At 34.0% G+C, this 17513-nt stretch overlaps 1 protein-coding gene across 3 annotated transcripts in view; it reads right to left on the minus strand.

Annotated features, from left to right (window-relative positions):
- The window catches only part of IMMP2L (inner mitochondrial membrane peptidase subunit 2), an 878275-nt gene that overhangs the window by 204358 nt on the left and 656404 nt on the right, over positions 1-17513 (minus strand). For 2 of the 3 annotated variants that reach the window (XM_007982612.3, XM_038004317.2), the window contains exon 6: positions 12563-12665. The exons of the other annotated variant lie outside the window; for it this stretch is intronic. In XM_007982612.3, coding sequence (XP_007980803.2) covers positions 12563-12665 — 103 coding nt within the window. The remainder of the gene's footprint in view (positions 1-12562; positions 12666-17513) is intronic. 3 annotated transcript variants of the gene reach the window in all.

Genomic DNA, 17513 nt, shown 5'->3' on the forward strand with positions numbered 1-17513 from the left:
CATGATTTGTGATGCTTTTGGCTGGCTTGCTTTTAAACAGGAGTGGAGTAATACAAAAGCACATTAAAGCAGACATATTAGGCAAAGGATCATGGTAGTATTCTAGTGGTCATTTGAGAGACTTTCAGGAATTAAAAACAGAGAATGTTGTAAATAACTTTATGAAGAGGGCAGTCTTCCTGAACCTAAAGGATGGGGATATATCAATTTTGGGTAGTCTCTATATACACAGGCATATCCTACTTAAATTCTTTCCATAAAGGGGCAACCTCTTCATAATCCTTCTTACATCAAATACCAAATTTACTTGGATGTGACAGAAAAAGGTATTGTGAATAGTGAACTTCAAAAGAATGAGCAGTGAGATGGTTAGGGGTAATGATAAGGTAGAGAAGCATATAATGAAATTTCAAATTAATATAATATTATTATATCAAACATATAATAGTAGGAAGGTTTTCCTGCAATAAAACAGTAGTTTAAATAATGCTCTTCCATCTAAAAAAGATACTTCTTCTTAAGGCAAGGTGGTTGGTTTCTTTAAATTAAAATACAGAGAAATATTATGGGACTATAATAAAATCAGAAGTTACTCTGTAAAATATACCTGAAGTTCTTTATAAAATATACTATTGTGACTCAACAGTACAATACTGTCTTAGTCTGCTTGTGCTGCTATAACAGAATGCCACAGATTGGGTAATTTTTAATAAAAAATGTATTGAGTCATAGTTTTGGAGACTGGGAAGTCCAATATTAAGGAACCAGCAGGTTTGGTTATTCTGATTTCAAGATGGCACCTTGAATACTGTATCCTCTGGAGGGGAAGAATAGTTTTTCCACACATAACGGGAGGCAGAAGGGCAAAGAGGAAAAAAGGGACTGAAGTCACCCTTTTATAAGGCATTAATCCCAGCCATGAGGGTTCCACCCTCATGGCCTAATGACCTCTTAAACATTTGACCTGGTAATACTGTTACAATGGCAATTAAATTTCAACATGAATTTTGGAGGGGACAAACATTCAAACAGTCACAAATACTACTTGAAAAAATATAACAGTTTAACCAGTTATGCCCATCTGGGCAAAAAAACTATTTAAGTACCATGCATTTTGATGAATGACCTTTAAAATAGCCTTCCTCATTTTATACTATTACTTTTCAGTCAGTGCAGGATAACACATTAAATCTAAAAACAATGGCCCAGTGAAACCATGCCAGTAGATTTAACGAATCCATTAATTTAACAGTAATTATCATTCCCTGTTCAGCACATATATATTCTTTGTTTGAAAGACAATGCTGTGTGTTTGTGTTTTTTTTAATGACAGAAGAAGAATGCAATACAGTTTGTTTTAAAAGACTCTGTACCAAATATTCTGTGAAGATTATAAGTTCTCCTTGACTAGAGTCTAGATAATTCCATAATGACTCGTAGAAATGACATAATTTATAATCTCATTAGGTTTTTGTGAAGTGAAACTTAATTTATATGAACAACCCAAATATAATCATGGCTAATTCGAGAGGAATGTTTCATTTGCCTGTAGCTTCCCAGCAAATACTAGGCAGACAGAGTTTAAAGCCTCAGTGGGGAATAGGTAGATGCATTTCACAACAAGGGAGATTTAAGCAGCTTTGAAAATGGTTTGGTTGAAGCTCTTCAACTGTAAATAAAATTACTGGAGGTTTAAGTAAAACTTCAGCCTAATGTAGTTGTTGGTCTAAGTAGGTCCTAGTTAATGACTATTATCTTTATAAAAATCAGGCCTAGTAATCAAAAAAGTTCAATATTCCACAACTTGATGAAGCCTTTCAGTTTCCCCTTTCCTTCCACTGATTACATCCTAATTTCAATTCACAATATCAATATACTTATTTTAATACAGTAACAATATAAAGGGGAGATTAATGTAACTTGAAAGTACATTATATATCATTTCTTCACAAAAATTGATACATTTCTTTTTGAAAATATTTTTTAATTAAAAAATTTATTTACAACTTCCCACAATGTGTTGATGTATTGAAAATATTTTAATTTTGAAAAATATATATTTGGGTATGTTTTAAATAATAATGGCAAATAAATTTTTAAAATATGCTTTTCTCTCAGCTGGTTTACCAAAATATTCGCCACTCTATGTTTCCTTCTTTTAGCCTCTACATTCTGGGAATTGTCTATACCTTTTGAAACATGTGAGAACTTTACCAAAAAGAGTAGAAAAGTCTGGTGAAATGAGTGGGGGTTAGTTGACATAGATGCTAGGTGTAACAGAATGGAACTTTGATACTTTGAGGGAATAATATTTGCCTATAATTTAAGGAGTCATGAACAAGACTTGATTGGCACTCCCAAGGTCAGGGACAAAAATCTAATACTTACCAGGTAGCACACTTCTCATCACATAGCCAAGACTGCTGCTCATGCTTAATTTTAAGGTCTGACCCATCAGAGATGAGCATGGAGTTAGTTCAGTATTCCAACTGGTGAATTTCTCTAACAGATGTGGTGAGTTAATACGAGGAAGCAGAATATAACAGACATCAAACCAATTATTAGCTCCTAAGGACTCTTATAAGTGAATCTACTTCATATTTTTATTATCACCACCTTTGCCTAATGCCTAATCATATCCCATTTGAACTAATAGTATTATCAAATGATTGCATTTTCTACCTATATCCTATTTCCAATCTAATCTTTCATTCATAATTTTCCCAAATCAGTCTTGCCAGACACCTCTCATAACTTGTTAGCCTCCTGTTCCATAATGTAAAGGGCTTTTTAGTTCCTTCTAATGTTCAAATTTCTGACTTTCCTATTAACAGTCAGACATAATCAGTCCTAAACCAATCTTTCTAAAGTTATCTATTACTAATTCACTAGGATCAGTGGTTGGCAAGCTTTTTCTATAAAGAGCGGATAATAAATATTTTAGGATTTGTGGGATATAGTCTCTCTTGCAAGTACTTAACTCAGCCGTTACAGTGGGAAAGCAGCCATAGTCAATATGAAAGCCAGAGTGTGGCTGTGTTCCAACATAACTTCTTTTGTACAGAAATAGGAATAGGCCAGATTTGGTTCAAGGGCCATATTTCACTGCACCCTGTTCTAGATGAACCTTTACTGTGCAGAAATTGGCCATTAACTGTGTCATGAAACAGCTGTTAAACTCTGTTCCTAGTTCTGGGCTACAGTGATACAAGGATGAGTTAGCTCCCATAGCTGCCTTGGCAATGTTCACAGTCTTTACACACACAGAATCACTGTGCAATTATACTGCAAATGCTGTGTGGGGTCACTGGCTTAGTCAGAAACAAAACTTCATGTTAGAGTAGGTCTGGAAGTAGTCATTGTCCAGATTAAGGTGGGCAGGCACAAGATAATGAAAGGGAGAAGAAATGACACCCTGTGCCAACATACAAAAATGCAAAACCAAATGGTGAATTTATGGAATGATCAAGGCATAGGCAGGTAAGATGGATCTGGAAAATTTGGCATGAGACAGAATCAAAAGGGTCTGAATGCCCTGCTAATGAGTTTACACTAGCTTTTTTGAGCCAGACTTCACTCAGGCCCCGGCAAGAGGCACTGCTTTTTTGGTGCCTGTGTTTTTGAGGAACCTGCACATCACAAGTTTTACAAAAATTAAATTTATTAAAGAACACATGGGTCCCTATGTCATTCAAGATCTGGCATTCAGCACTAGCAAAGTGTGACATTCTAACCCCGATTATTCACCAGGATTTACTCACAACAAACTAACACCATTAAGGACCCAGACACATGTTTTTCCATATATTTTATATTTTTTAAAAAATGGACTGATTCCAAATGCCATGAAACTTCACCAGTTGATCACAGGCAGGATTTCAGCCATCTAAGCGCTTAGCTTAGAAGTGCTTAGAAGAAGGAAATTAAATGACGTGACAAGCCTTCTCAGCATGGAGGCCACAGATTCTTGTATACTCAGTATCATTTGCCAGTAGCTGAGTGCCCCTGTTCTTTCTGCTCTTCATGTTTCAACTTGTGATTCTAGAATTCTAGAGGTACTCAGGAAAACACAGTATTCACCACAGTTGTGCATGGTGACAAAGGAAACATTTGTGACTACTAAACAATTCATACTGCTCTTAAATTTATATGTATGTAGTTGAGGGTATGACATGCATGGAGCATGATACTCTTTACATAGACAAGCATGTATAAATTGAACCTTCAAACCTATAAATAGATTTCCTTTTATAAAAATATGTAATAAAATGTAATTAATTCTTTAAATACTTAAAAATTTAGTTCTATTTAAATAATTTTGATGTAATTTTATGTTAATAGTTATTTATATTTTGGCTTTTAGTTGAAAAGATACATTTTGACATTTTACAAAAAAATCTTTTGGGAAGACTTGAAAAAATTTACTTTTAAATTCTTTTACGTTTATTTTCATCTACATTTTCATAAACATATATTTAAATTATCGACACTAAATACAATTAGATATTATGTTAATCCTTCATACCATTCATTGTTGTCAATAAAATGCATATCATGTGAAAATCGTGATTGTAACAACATAGTGATTTTGCTGAAATGGAGGCCAGAAAAAAAATGCATAAATGAATTTAAAATGTATTAAAAAAACCTGAAAAATAATAGCTTGGAATTTTCATTTAGAATATATATGTAATTTAACGCTTATGTATGTTTTCATTTTATTACTCTTCCAAACATTGCAGACCTTTCAACAGAATACTCAAATGTGTAATAATAATTAAATTCAGTCATCTTTGTTTGCTGGTTTTAGCCATATGGAGATATATTTATCGAGTTAGGAAAAGTAACATATTTCATTTAACAGTTTGCTAACTTAATTTATAGTTACATGTTAAATATTTAGACATGTAGTATTTAGACCTCCATGCCTTAGGCCTCACATATATTAGGGGACAATCTAATATTTATAAGTAATGTGGAGTCACTGATGTCAACTTTTAATATTTTAACTTATGCAGTTATTAGAAATAGTCTATTATAGCAGGCGTAGTGGCTCATGCCTATAATCCCAGCACTTTGAGAGGCCGAGGCAGATGGATCAATTGAGGCCGGGAGTTTGAGACCAGCCTGGTCAACATGGTGAAACCCTGTCTCTACTAAAAATGCAAAAATTAGCCTGCTGTGTTGGTGTGCACCTGTAATCCCAGCTACTTGGGAGGCTGAGGCAGGAGAATCGCTTGAATCCAGGAGGCAGAGGTTGCAGTGAGCTGAGATTGGGCCACTGCACTCCAGGTGAAAGAGCAAGACTCCATCTCAAAAAAAAAAGGAAGTATTCTTTTATATTTTAGACATAAAAAGTATAAAGCATAATGTAATGAACATCTGTATGCTCACCACTCTGCTTCAGATATAAGTACTGTAACTTGGTGTCTTTATACACTCACTCCTCCCCAATAACATTCATTCCCATCCTTTCCAGAGGTAACCAATCCTGAATTTTTTACTGCTATTTTAAATGGCAAATTCTTTAACAGTATGTTTTCTATTTCTTGATGATATGTAGCCATGTTTCATCATGTATATAATAGCTATTATACTACTAAGTTTGCATAATTGTCTTAATAGTTCTGCAGATTCCTCTTGGGTTTTCTAAGGAGACAATATCATATTTATGAAAAATAATAGTTTGGAATCTTCATTTCCCATCTCTATATCTTTTATTTCTCTTACTTGACTTAATCTGCACTGATAAGGACCTTTAGCATAATGTCAAATATAAGTGGTAAGAGAGGACTTTCTTGCCTTGTTTCTTTATTGAATATAGTAGGTACTATAGGTTGATAATATTGTTGTTAGGAAGCAAAATGATGTGATCAGGATTCTTTTCAGAAAAATTGTTAGTGACAGGAATATCAGTTGAAGCAGAATTATTTAGGAGTCATATTACAAAAATAACTTCTATTTAATGCAAAAGCCATGGGGCCTGTGATGACCTTATCAGTAGAATACATGTTATGACTCTGATTCTGATGACATTAGTAAAAAACTGCATTTTCACTTGCTTGATTCACCAAGTTAGACAAATCTTAAAGTACCAAAAACTCATATGGGTCTTACTATGAATAATGTCTAAAAGTGTAGTTATCATGATTCACTACAGGGTTCATTTATGGCTCCATTATACAAAAAAGATCACCCAAGACACTCAAAATCAAACTGATCTTTTTCAAATACAACCAATAAGATACTGACACAGACCAAAGTCTTTTTAAATATTACCCAATAAGTTTTCGGAAAAGTAAAAATTTCCAAAAAAAGCTGTTTCCCAGCTCAGTCAAAAGAATGTCATTTACATAGTTTGCTATTTACAAAGATATTTACATAGTTTGCTATTTATTAAAAGAAGTGGAGAGCAAAATTACCCACCAAATATTTTATAAGTACATATCCATGTAAATGAGGCAATTTAATCTCAAACTTTGAATCTCAATATATTCAATAGAAGACATTTTTTTGTATTATGGTTGCCTCATATTTTCTATTTTATTTTTCTATGTATGCCCAGTTATGTAGGTACCAACAAGTAAAATAAAGGCTTCAACCTCACTTTTAAAAAAATTCTAAGCGCTTATAAAATCGCTAAATTAATAACCCCTGCATATGTTTCACTAAATATTGGCTCCTGACCTATTATCAGTAAATATATATTTCTAATAAAATGAATGTGTTTAATTCTGTAACTAAATGGCCCAAAGGAACAGTATCTGCCATAGCAATAAAGTCTAATGACAATTCTGCTGACATTCTTCTATCTAAAAATGAAATCATGTGGAAAATAATTTCTACACTAGCAGAATAATTAAGGCATAAGACAAAATTTGATTTGGTAGGAATGGAAGCTAAGATCGCCTCTTCTCTCGGGAAGACGGGTGACATTATTTATTTCACCACCATATTATGTTTCCAAGCTCTCTTTTTAAAATCATATATATTTTTTCATGTCTTAATTACAGCAACAAATCCAATGAACAGTGAAGCTAGTCCTGAGGGACTTTCTGTTTCATTTTACTGCATGGACATTTCTTGGTGTTGAACACAGCTTCTGAGAATGGGCTCTCTTCCAAGACTAAGTTATCTTTGGTTATACAAATATTTTCATTATAATGATATCTCCTTTAAGTGGCTTTGATCTTTTTATAAGATGTATGCCTTTGTCTATACCAGTCAAATGAAAATTGTATCTAGGTAAAGCATGTGAGGTTGCCAGGTTCCAGCACTGTTTATGGGAACCATGAGAAACATTTGATGAAAAAACACAAGGTAAGGCTTTATGACTTATTAACAAAAACTATAAAACTATTGTTACTGGTATTTTTCTATAAAATATAGATTATTTTAGTTCCTATCAAGATTTTCTAAAGAACAAGCATGTACTGCAAGCCACAAGAAAATATAACCAATTAAAGTCTAAGCACCATTTTTTCAAAGAAAGTGTGAAGAGAATACTTCATTTGGATCCTGTCAACACTGTCTAATGACCTTTTTAAAATTTGAAATGGCTGATTTTAAATAAAAGCTATTCTAGCAGCTCTAGAGAAGTTACACAAGGAAAATGCTACAATTTGACAATAAATAAATGGAATGAAAATTCATTCTCGTGTATCACAAGATTATTCTGTATTGCATAGGCAGAATATTTTCAATGTAGCTAAAACCCATTAACCACTCTAGGCATAAATTACTTCATTCACAAAACATATAGCATCTAGAGTGCTTTATGTAATGCAGGATTTTTACCAAATAGTTATTTTCACTGATTTCAGAACACTCTATTCTACCAAATCCTCCTGGGAGATTTCATGGGTTTTCATACACAAATGCTCTACTTCTCTAAAAGGCCCTGTCATACCCCCATCTAGAGTATTTGTTACAATGTGTTGTGAAGGACTGATTGTCTCCCTCCCTTCTGTCCTTCCTTGAGAGTGGGGATTATACCTTAGTACTAGTAGAATCTATTGATCCTCTTACCTGCTCCTTCTGGGCATCAGGGTATGTTTTAATGTTTAGTGATAGTGGCAAAAGAATTCAGAAGGCTCACAGGTTCAGTGCACTCCTTATCATCTATGACCTGAATCTCTGTCCTTATAATCTCTGACTATTTTAAACATTTCCCAAGACTCAATCCCAATTCCTCTCTTTGTCAAGTGCTTTCCTTCCTTCCTTTCCTTCCTTCCTTCCTTTCCTTCCTTCCTTCCTTCCCTTCCTCCCTTCCTCCCTTCCTCCCTTCCTCCCTCCCTTCCTTCCTTCCTTCCTTCCTTCCTTCCTTCCTTCCTTCCTTCCTTCCTTCCTTCCTTCCTTCCTTCCTCCCTCCCTCCCTCCCTCCCTCTCTCCCTCCCTCCCTCCTTCTCTCCCTTCCTTCCTCCTTCTCTCCCTCCCTTCCTCTTCCCCTCACCTCTTTTTTTTTGGACAGAGTTTCTCTCTTGTTACCCAGGCTGGAGCGCAATGGTGCAATCTCAGCTCACTGCAACCTCCACCTCCCAGGTTCAAGTGATTTCTCCTGCCTCTGCTTCCCGAGTAGCTAGGATTACAGGCATGTGCCACCACACTCAGCTGATTTTTGGGGTTTCACCATGTTGGTCAGGCTGGTCTCAAACTCCTGACCTCAGGTGATCCACCTGCCTCAGCCTCCCAAAGTGCTGGGATTATAGGCATGAGCCACCACACCCGGCTGTCAAGTGCTCTTAAAAGAAAAGGTCCCATTCTTTCATCCTTCCTGCAACTCCAAGAATCTATTGTTTTGTTTTTTTACCAAAGAAGCATTATATAGGGGAAAAAAATCAAAACAGGTATGATTAGATATTAAATTGCTTAAAATGTCCATTTCCCACATATATTACAGAATCTAAAATCTCTGCCTGGTTAAATGTAACTCTTATTTCTCCTGAGCCATCGCACCTATCAGGATCCACAAGCCTAAATCAAAGTGGACAAACCGCAGGTGCTCAAAAATGTGTCTTGAAGGCATAAATAAAAAGCTTTGCATGATATAAAAACATAAACTTTACTTCTTCTCCTTTACTTTTCATTGGCTTTTAAAAAATGGAAAATTTTTTGCACTTCATAAACTTCAAAAAGAATTCTATGGAATTTTAATATTCATTTTCCACACTTTTCTAAAAACATAACCTTTACTTTTTCTCCTTTACTTTTCACTAGTTTTTAAAAAGTGAAAAAATTTTTGTACTTCATAAACTTCAAAAGGAATTCTATGGAATTTTAATATTCTATATATCATCACTTTCAAACCAACAGTTCATTTCATTAATAAATAATAGTTCTAATGCTCATTTATTTCTAAAACTATCATCTCCTATTAGGCATATTTCCTTCACAAAACACTCTGGGGGCTAATATGTTATCTAATAAGGTATCAATGAAATAAGTGATTGCATTCGCTCTTTTCCAAATGACTTGGAACTAAAAAGAACTCATATTTAATATAACTCAAAGTTTCCATTCTCAGAAAGAGGCAGTCTATCATAAATAGCTTCTGAATCTGAATTATTCAGTTATGCTTCATAGTCCCGGCACACAAATTGTTCACAAGGTCACACTATGATCACAAACCTAAAAATCAAAATACATTGATACATCTTAGAAAAGTTATGTTTGCCTTGAAATGTATAAGCCAAAAGTTTTTCTTCTAATGTCCTTTGGTCAAAGTAGCTAAAATAAATTATATATTTTAGGTGCTAAATATAGAAATAATTTACTTTAGGTTTATTTTTAGATACTAGAATTTCACAAATCACTATGCAGGAAAGAGTGAAAGTCTCTTGGTTGCTCTCAGTTTAAACCTAGATAAAAATGATAGAAAAACTTCAAAGTGGAAAATGTACAAGCTAACTGGAGGCCATGGAAAGAATCACATTTGTGTTTTCAGTAAATGGAACATATTATCTAGGAGAACAGTTCAAATATAATTACTAAAATTAAGATTTATAATAATCGCTGCATGCATTTTTAATTGAAGAGTCTGTCAATGTGGAGTAGTTAAAAATCACTATTAGAAATGTCACAGCTATATATACATACAAATACAAATACAAACTTTACTTTTTATGTGCTTCCATTTTAAAGCAAGCAGAAAATTTGTCACTATCTACGATAATCAGTTATTTTGTGTGCTGGTGAAGAACATCATGGCTACAATAGAAAATGTATTCATCTACAAAGAACTAGGTGTTGTAAAGGAAAAGACACTAATTTCTTTCACAGAGAAAGAAATTACTGAAAGAAATGCTTAGAAAATATTCTGAGCAATTATAAAGCAACCCATTAGAATCACCAAGTCTTTATGATATAATCCAGTAAAATCAAGTAGTAATATGCACTGAACAACACTTCCAGACAATTATCAAAATTTTAAAGTAAACTTATGAAAGGTATTTATCACACTAGAAATGCAAACTAAAGTCATAAATTGGCAAATCCGTATCATGAGACGATAGGACATTTTCTATCATTGTGCAATGATCATAAACTCAAGAGGGTTAGCATAAAGATATTTCATAGAGACATCATACATAATGGAAATATTTCATACCCAATCACATCTGTGATGAGAGAGACATAAAATGGCTTTTAGGTAATCTTTTTCACTTGCGAGTTTCTACAAAATTTTGTCACAAGAGTCACTTCTACACTGTAAGCGACCTAAGACATTTCCAATCTGTTTATTTCACTTTAGTATACCTTACAAAAATTATATTATATTTTTGTAATAATTACTATTCAAAGGCAAGAAAGGGTCTTAGTAGTATTTATTATCATCATTGCAAGTAGAAAAAAAGAAGTAGGAGTAGTTTCCTAAAGTTATCTTCCACACAGTCATATATGTTTATCCAGCTCTAGCTCTATTACTGTACTGTCAGCCAAAGATGAGTCAAAGTGGCTGCTCCATTAGTGACAGCAGGAGTGTGCCCTCATACTATGTGAAAGAAATTGTTTTATTAGAGACAACCAACATTAAATTTTAGAAAAAACTATATGGATAAAATGTTTGTCACAAACATATCTAAAGGTATTCAATATTAACTTATACAAGTTGAATATCCCTTATCCAAAATACTTGAAACCAGAAGTATTTCAAATTTTGGATTTTTTTTTTATTTTGGAGATTTGCACTATACTTACTGGATGAGCACATCTAATCCCAAAATTTGAAATCCAAAATGCTCCAATGAACATTTCCTTTGAGTATCATATTGGTGCTCAGTAATATGAGAATTTTGGAGCATTTCCGATTTCAGACTTTTAGATTAGGGATGCTCAACTTACATATATGTTAACAAGTACAGATATGTCTACCTTTAGGAAAATCTAATGAGTGAAGATCCAAGCTTTTAAACACACTAGATAATGAGAAGCAGGTGTAGTGCCAGTTAACTAAAAGATTCTTCACTTTATATTATGAGCTATTGCAGGGATTCATAAATACAGAATTTCTGTATACATTCAACATGAAAAAACTCCCAAAATACCAGTTTAGTCTCAATTTTATGGAGTGCAAGCATGGAATAAGGAATGTCTGCATGTCTACTATAAACTCAATAATTCTAACATTCTACTTATAAAGGGTGACAGATTATGCCATTCCAAAATATGCCACTTTGACATGAGGATAACTTTAAGCTAAAGGCACTTGACAAACAGCAGATGCAAGAAGGGCATTCTAATCTTTTCCTTTTCTTCCTGAAAGCAGGAGACACAATTTTTCATGTGAAAGATGCCCTTCCTGTACCAGGAGAAAAAAACGTTATTTCATGGGAAGTCATGGCAGGGGGCAGAGGGGGTTCTGTACCAACAGACCTTGTTAAAATGTGTTAAAATAATTATCTTCCTTTAGCCTCACCACATAATTTAGTTACTTTTCCACAATTATGTCTCTTTGTTCAATCTAACATAAAAGTATGTACGTTTTTCCACCGGTTGAGTCTTCATTTCTTTATGAGGGCTCCTGTGCCACCTAAAACTTATCTTAAATTTGTTGACTTTTCTCCTATGACTCTGTCTTATGTCAATTTAATTCTCAGGCCCCGCCGGGACCCTAAGAGGGTAGAGGTAAAATTTGCTTCCTGTACATTTACTAATATGATTTCCATTACACTTGCATTTTAAACTAATGATTTAGAAAACTGATGCCTACATAATGTGTACAAGACCTAAACATCAACTGAAAATATAAGCTACAAAGTATTCCTGTGGCAGAAAAAAAGATCTTCCAATTTGGAATAAGGTAATTGGCCAAAAGCATTTTTTGGTACTTTCTTGAAGTGTATGAGTTTTTTTTCTAAGAAACACATGTGCACACACATACCTACATACACACTGATAGTGTACTTTATCTATGATACTTAAAAGGAAATTTTCAAACATAAACTATTCCACTATACAATTCATGATCACTCTTGGCTGAGTTACCTGAATAACCTATCTGACATACTTTTGTTCTCACCTTTGAAATCCAATTATATCAACAAGAAGATAAAAGATGACTTACCGGCCCAAAAGAATTACTGTCAAAACTGTGTCCATGATGATCACCTTCAACCCAGATGTGACCACGGGGGACTCTGACATACCGGTTTTTGTGTCCTATGGTTCTGGAAATAAACAGTGTAACCACTGAGATATGAATAGAAAAGAGATCAAACTGTTGAGCATACAAACTCAGGAATGGCAAATATATTATATAGATGATACAGACAGGTTAACCATGAAGCTTCTCCATAATTTCATTTTTAAGGAAGATGTGGTTAGAGCCCTTTGAATCTATTCACAGTATTTTTTTTCTTTTTATATTTCTAGAGGTAAGAATTTTGTGCTTAGAAAAAATGTATTGACACTAAATATAATGTGTTGTTATTTAATATAATTCACAATATTCTAAATGTGTATTTATGAAATCCAATAAACCCCAACAAAATACAGATCTAACTTGGTTTTTTAACATTTACTTTTAAGTTAATATTCAACTTTTCCAACAGACTCACGCACAACTACAATCTTCATTTTTTGCAGTCAAACTTCTCAAACCTGGACAACACTTTTCATAACCTCTTAATACTCTAAATTTCAGCATAAGAAATAAGGGAAAGAACATAATCTGGATAACTTCTTATTAGATAAAAACTATCAATATCAGTTGAAAATTTTTAATCAGCACTAAAGTATTCCTAAAAATGAAAATTTTTTAACAATTGTGAAGACTAAAGATCAATGATACACATGTTGCAAAACATTCTATATTCTTAATGCTGGCAAGGAAATGGACTAAGAAAAGGCTATCTCACACAGTTTTCGTAGCAATGTATAATGGTATAATGTTTTTCCCTGTATTTCCATTTTAGGCAACTTTTTGGTACATTTTTAAGATACTAAAATGTTTGTGTCTTTTGACTTAGTTATTCTACTTGTAGAAATCCATTTGAAAAATAAAATCAGAAATACAGACACATTTATTCACTACAAGGGGTGTTCAAACAAGGCTTTTTATAGCAAAAAATAATAATAATTTACCCAAATATTCAACAACACAGAATTGGTTCAATAAATTATGATAAAACCAACTAAATGAAAGAGACAGGCTTACAATAAAATATTATCCTAATCCCATAATAAGAAGTTATTTTGGGGGCAGAGACTGCATTTTTTTTCTTTTATCCCCTAAAAAGCTCAGGAAAATGCCTGGCCTAAAGAAGCTTCTCAGTAAGTGTTGGCTGAATGAAGGAGTGCATAAATATCACCTCCAAGCCTGCAGAGTTCGGAAACTGAGCTTGGCATACATACTGTTCTTTGAGGTGGTGTCCCTTTTAGACTATTTTTATTCGTTAGCAAGTTGTATATGTGCAGAAGAATACATTAAAAAAAACTAAACATAAATTGATGCTACAGAAACTGAAACTATTCATTACCTAGGATGGTTTTTAATTTTCAAGATAATTTCAGTGTTGAATTACTTTGCTTTAGATCAGTAAATCATTCATGCAAGGAAGCAATATTGTGGCTATTAGAAGCCCACAGTAAGTTAATGACTGCTGTTTATTTTTAATTACTATTGGGAAGAAAGTTTTCAGCTTTTTAAAGAAAAGTGAAAAACAAGTTGAACACATCTTACCATCATATACTCTGTAATACAAGTGTTCTTCAATTAAAATCAGTCAATTAGTTCCTGACATCACTACAGCTTTTATTAGACTGCCTCTAAGAACTAATATTCTACATGAAATGTTAATGACAAAGAAAATATCCTTTTACTTAATTGTTGGCAAGGCATACTCTCCAAATCAGTCCAAATGTTTGTTCACCTTATTAAGCTGGGTATTTTGGATAAATACTCAGAAAGAAAACAATTACCAATTTTGTCTCTTCAAATAACCATTCAAGAATTACAAAGGAAAATCAGCATAAAATTATTTCTGCAATGACATGGTGAGTTTTAAATCAAGCATATTCTTCCAGAAACCAGAAGAGTGATATGAAACCAAGATTGAGTTTTAACGTCATGTAAGCCAGGATACTTGTGATAGAAAGCAACAGCATCCTAAAAGACCAGTGACAGTTACACGTTTCCTTGCACTGACCATCTTATCCGAAAAATTTAAATATAGCCTTTATCCTATTATTTTCTAGCGGCTTACAGGGCTTTATTTTTCTTTATTGAGCCTGCTAACACTTGATATACATTTATGGGTTTATTTGTTTATTTTTTATTTCCCTCCACTAGAATGCAATCTTTTGAACTTTGCCTTTTTTGTTCATAAGAGTATCCCCAGAGCCCAGAGCACACTGCACAGAGTACTCAATAAACATTTGTTAAATGAATGACCAAATGAATGAATAACTGAAGAATAAAAAATACTGCCATAAAGGCAGAATAATAGAGTGGAAAGTATATAGGTTCTGGAAACAGAGTAGAGCAGTTTTGATCTTGATATTATTACTCACAAGTAATCTTTTGCAAGTTACTTAGAGTTTCTACCTCTATTTCCCCATCTTTAAAATGGGAGAAGACATACCCTAACTTAGCAGTCCCCATCCTTTTTGGCAGTAGGGACTGATTTCATGGAAGACATTTTTTTTTCATGGACCAGGGTGGGTGGGGGAAGGTTCTGGCATGATTCAAGCACATTACATTTATTGTGCATTTTATTTATATTATTATTACATTGTAATATAAAATGAATTAATTATACAACTCACTATAATGTAGAATCAGTGGGAGTCCTGAGCTTGTTTTGCTGTAACTAGATGGTCCCCTCTGGGGGTGATGGGAGATAGTGATAGATCATCAGGTATAAGAGTCTCATAAGGAGCATGCAACCTAGATCCCTCACATGCGCAGTTCACAATAGAGTTCACACTCCTGTAAGAATTTAATGACACGGCTGATTTGGTAGGAGGTGGGGCTCAGGCAGTAATGGGAGCAATGGGGAGTGGCTGTTAGTACACATGAAGCTTCCCTTGCTGCTTACCTTCTGCTGTGTGGCCCAGTTCCTAATAGGCCACAGACCAGCACCAGTCCGTGGCCTGGAGATTAGGGACTCCTGCCCTAACTGGGCTGAAATGAAGGTTAGTAGTTAGATGAAAATAAAATGGAAAGATTGTTATACAGCATACACTCTGGAGCCAGCCTGTCTTGGCTTTTGTATCTTACTTAACATTTTCAAGCTTACATGATCTGCACAAGTTGATGAAACTCTGTGTCAGTTTCCTCAAGTTACACAACTGGGCAAGTAACAATACCTAACTCAAAAAATTATTCTATAGATAAAAGTGGCATACATTAAACACTTGATAAGTGGATTCTCTTGTAGTTGAGACTGTTTTTAATTTAAGTAAAGCACTGAATATAGTTCCGATGTATAGTTAGAACCCAGTAAGTGGTAGTTTTTATTGCTATTGTCTTCCTTTGTCCATTATTTTCTTTCATTTTATAAGTCAGAATGTGTTCAGCCTCTGCCATCTATTAGCATCAGTTTTTTAAAATTACCTGAACTACGCTTCAGTAATTTCCTCTCCCTACAACTGCACTGTGACTACAGACTATTTTTAATGGTACAATCAATCTTTTTTCTCTTTTGCTCTTATGTCCTTCTGGGATACTCTAAAACTTACATGTAAAAACACTATTTGTGTTCTGCATATTCAAATATGCAGGGAGTAGCAGGGGAAAGTACAATCTATTTGTGTTTTTACCTACTAGTCTCTTGTATATTTGAATATTGCTATGCTAATACAGAGTGGTTTCCTAGATACCAGACAGATTTGAAAGAACACTTAGAGCTATAGAAGAACCCTGGTAAAATTCACGCTGTATCCTAGTGCATATTCTGTTTCTTGGGTTTCAATCTAACTTTTAAAAGAATAATCCAAAGTAGCTTTAAAAAATATGATGTTAAAATATTGGGCTGGTTCCTTTTAGGACTGCCAAAGAAATATAATACTCCTAATAGAATTTCTCTAGAGAAAGAATTTTAAATAGCTCTGTGCTCCTGAATTCACATAAAAGAAAGACAAGATAATCTTTTAGGTGATTTAACAGTTAAGTGAGGTGTCAGCCTACAAGGTTGTATGTATCTATGGCTTGCAAATAATTTTGGTTTTGACAGTCAAAAATGAGCTCTGTATGGTATTCTAACTACCTGTCTAAAAGAAAAGGCATTTTTAGTACTACCTTTACCAAGACAAGTTATCTAGGTCTTATAAATGGAATAAAGAATCATTGCCTCCAATTTGATTTGACCTTGAAAACAATGTTTTTAAGTCTATGAATCTTTTGAGTGTCATCGGGTGAATATAAAAGTATTGTCTAGGTAATTCTTGTTACCACAAGAAAGAAAGGAAGAACTTCTTATTAAAAGTATTTCCCAAATACGCACGCGCACACACACTCTCTCTCTCTCTCTCTCTCTCTCTCTCTCTCTCTCTCTCTCTCTCTCTCTCCCCCCTTCTCTCCCTCTTAAGTAGGTCAGTTATTTATATTAATAATTCATGATTGATTTAAGGTATTCTTATCTATTTTTCAAATTATTCTCTTAGTTTTTCTCACTGTCCAAAGTAGTGGCTGCCCTGAGGATATTTACTGCTCCCTGGATACTAGATCCATGGTTTTCATTGTCTTGAAGGACCAGAAGTCAGGGGCTCTGGACTCAGAAAGATCAGCAGTTAGAACTAGGTCTCTTTATCACTGTTAACATATAGAACCAGAACAAAATATCCACCATCAGGAAAGAAAAATAAAAAGAACACTTGCCTTTGTTGGCCTCTGAAAGAGAAAAAACTCTCCTTTGAGAATCTACCTTCTGCTCTCAAGTGAAACTAAGGTTCAAATTCACACTACTTGGGTAGTCTCACATAGTTAAGAATCAACTTTAATCGGCCCCAGGCATCTGGCAGAGAATAATCCCTCAAATGTGGTTTTCAGGTTTTCTATAGATAAATCCCAGCCA

The sequence above is a fragment of the Chlorocebus sabaeus genome, chromosome 21, assembly GCF_047675955.1.
Source record: "Chlorocebus sabaeus isolate Y175 chromosome 21, mChlSab1.0.hap1, whole genome shotgun sequence".
NCBI lineage: Eukaryota > Metazoa > Chordata > Mammalia > Primates > Cercopithecidae > Chlorocebus > Chlorocebus sabaeus.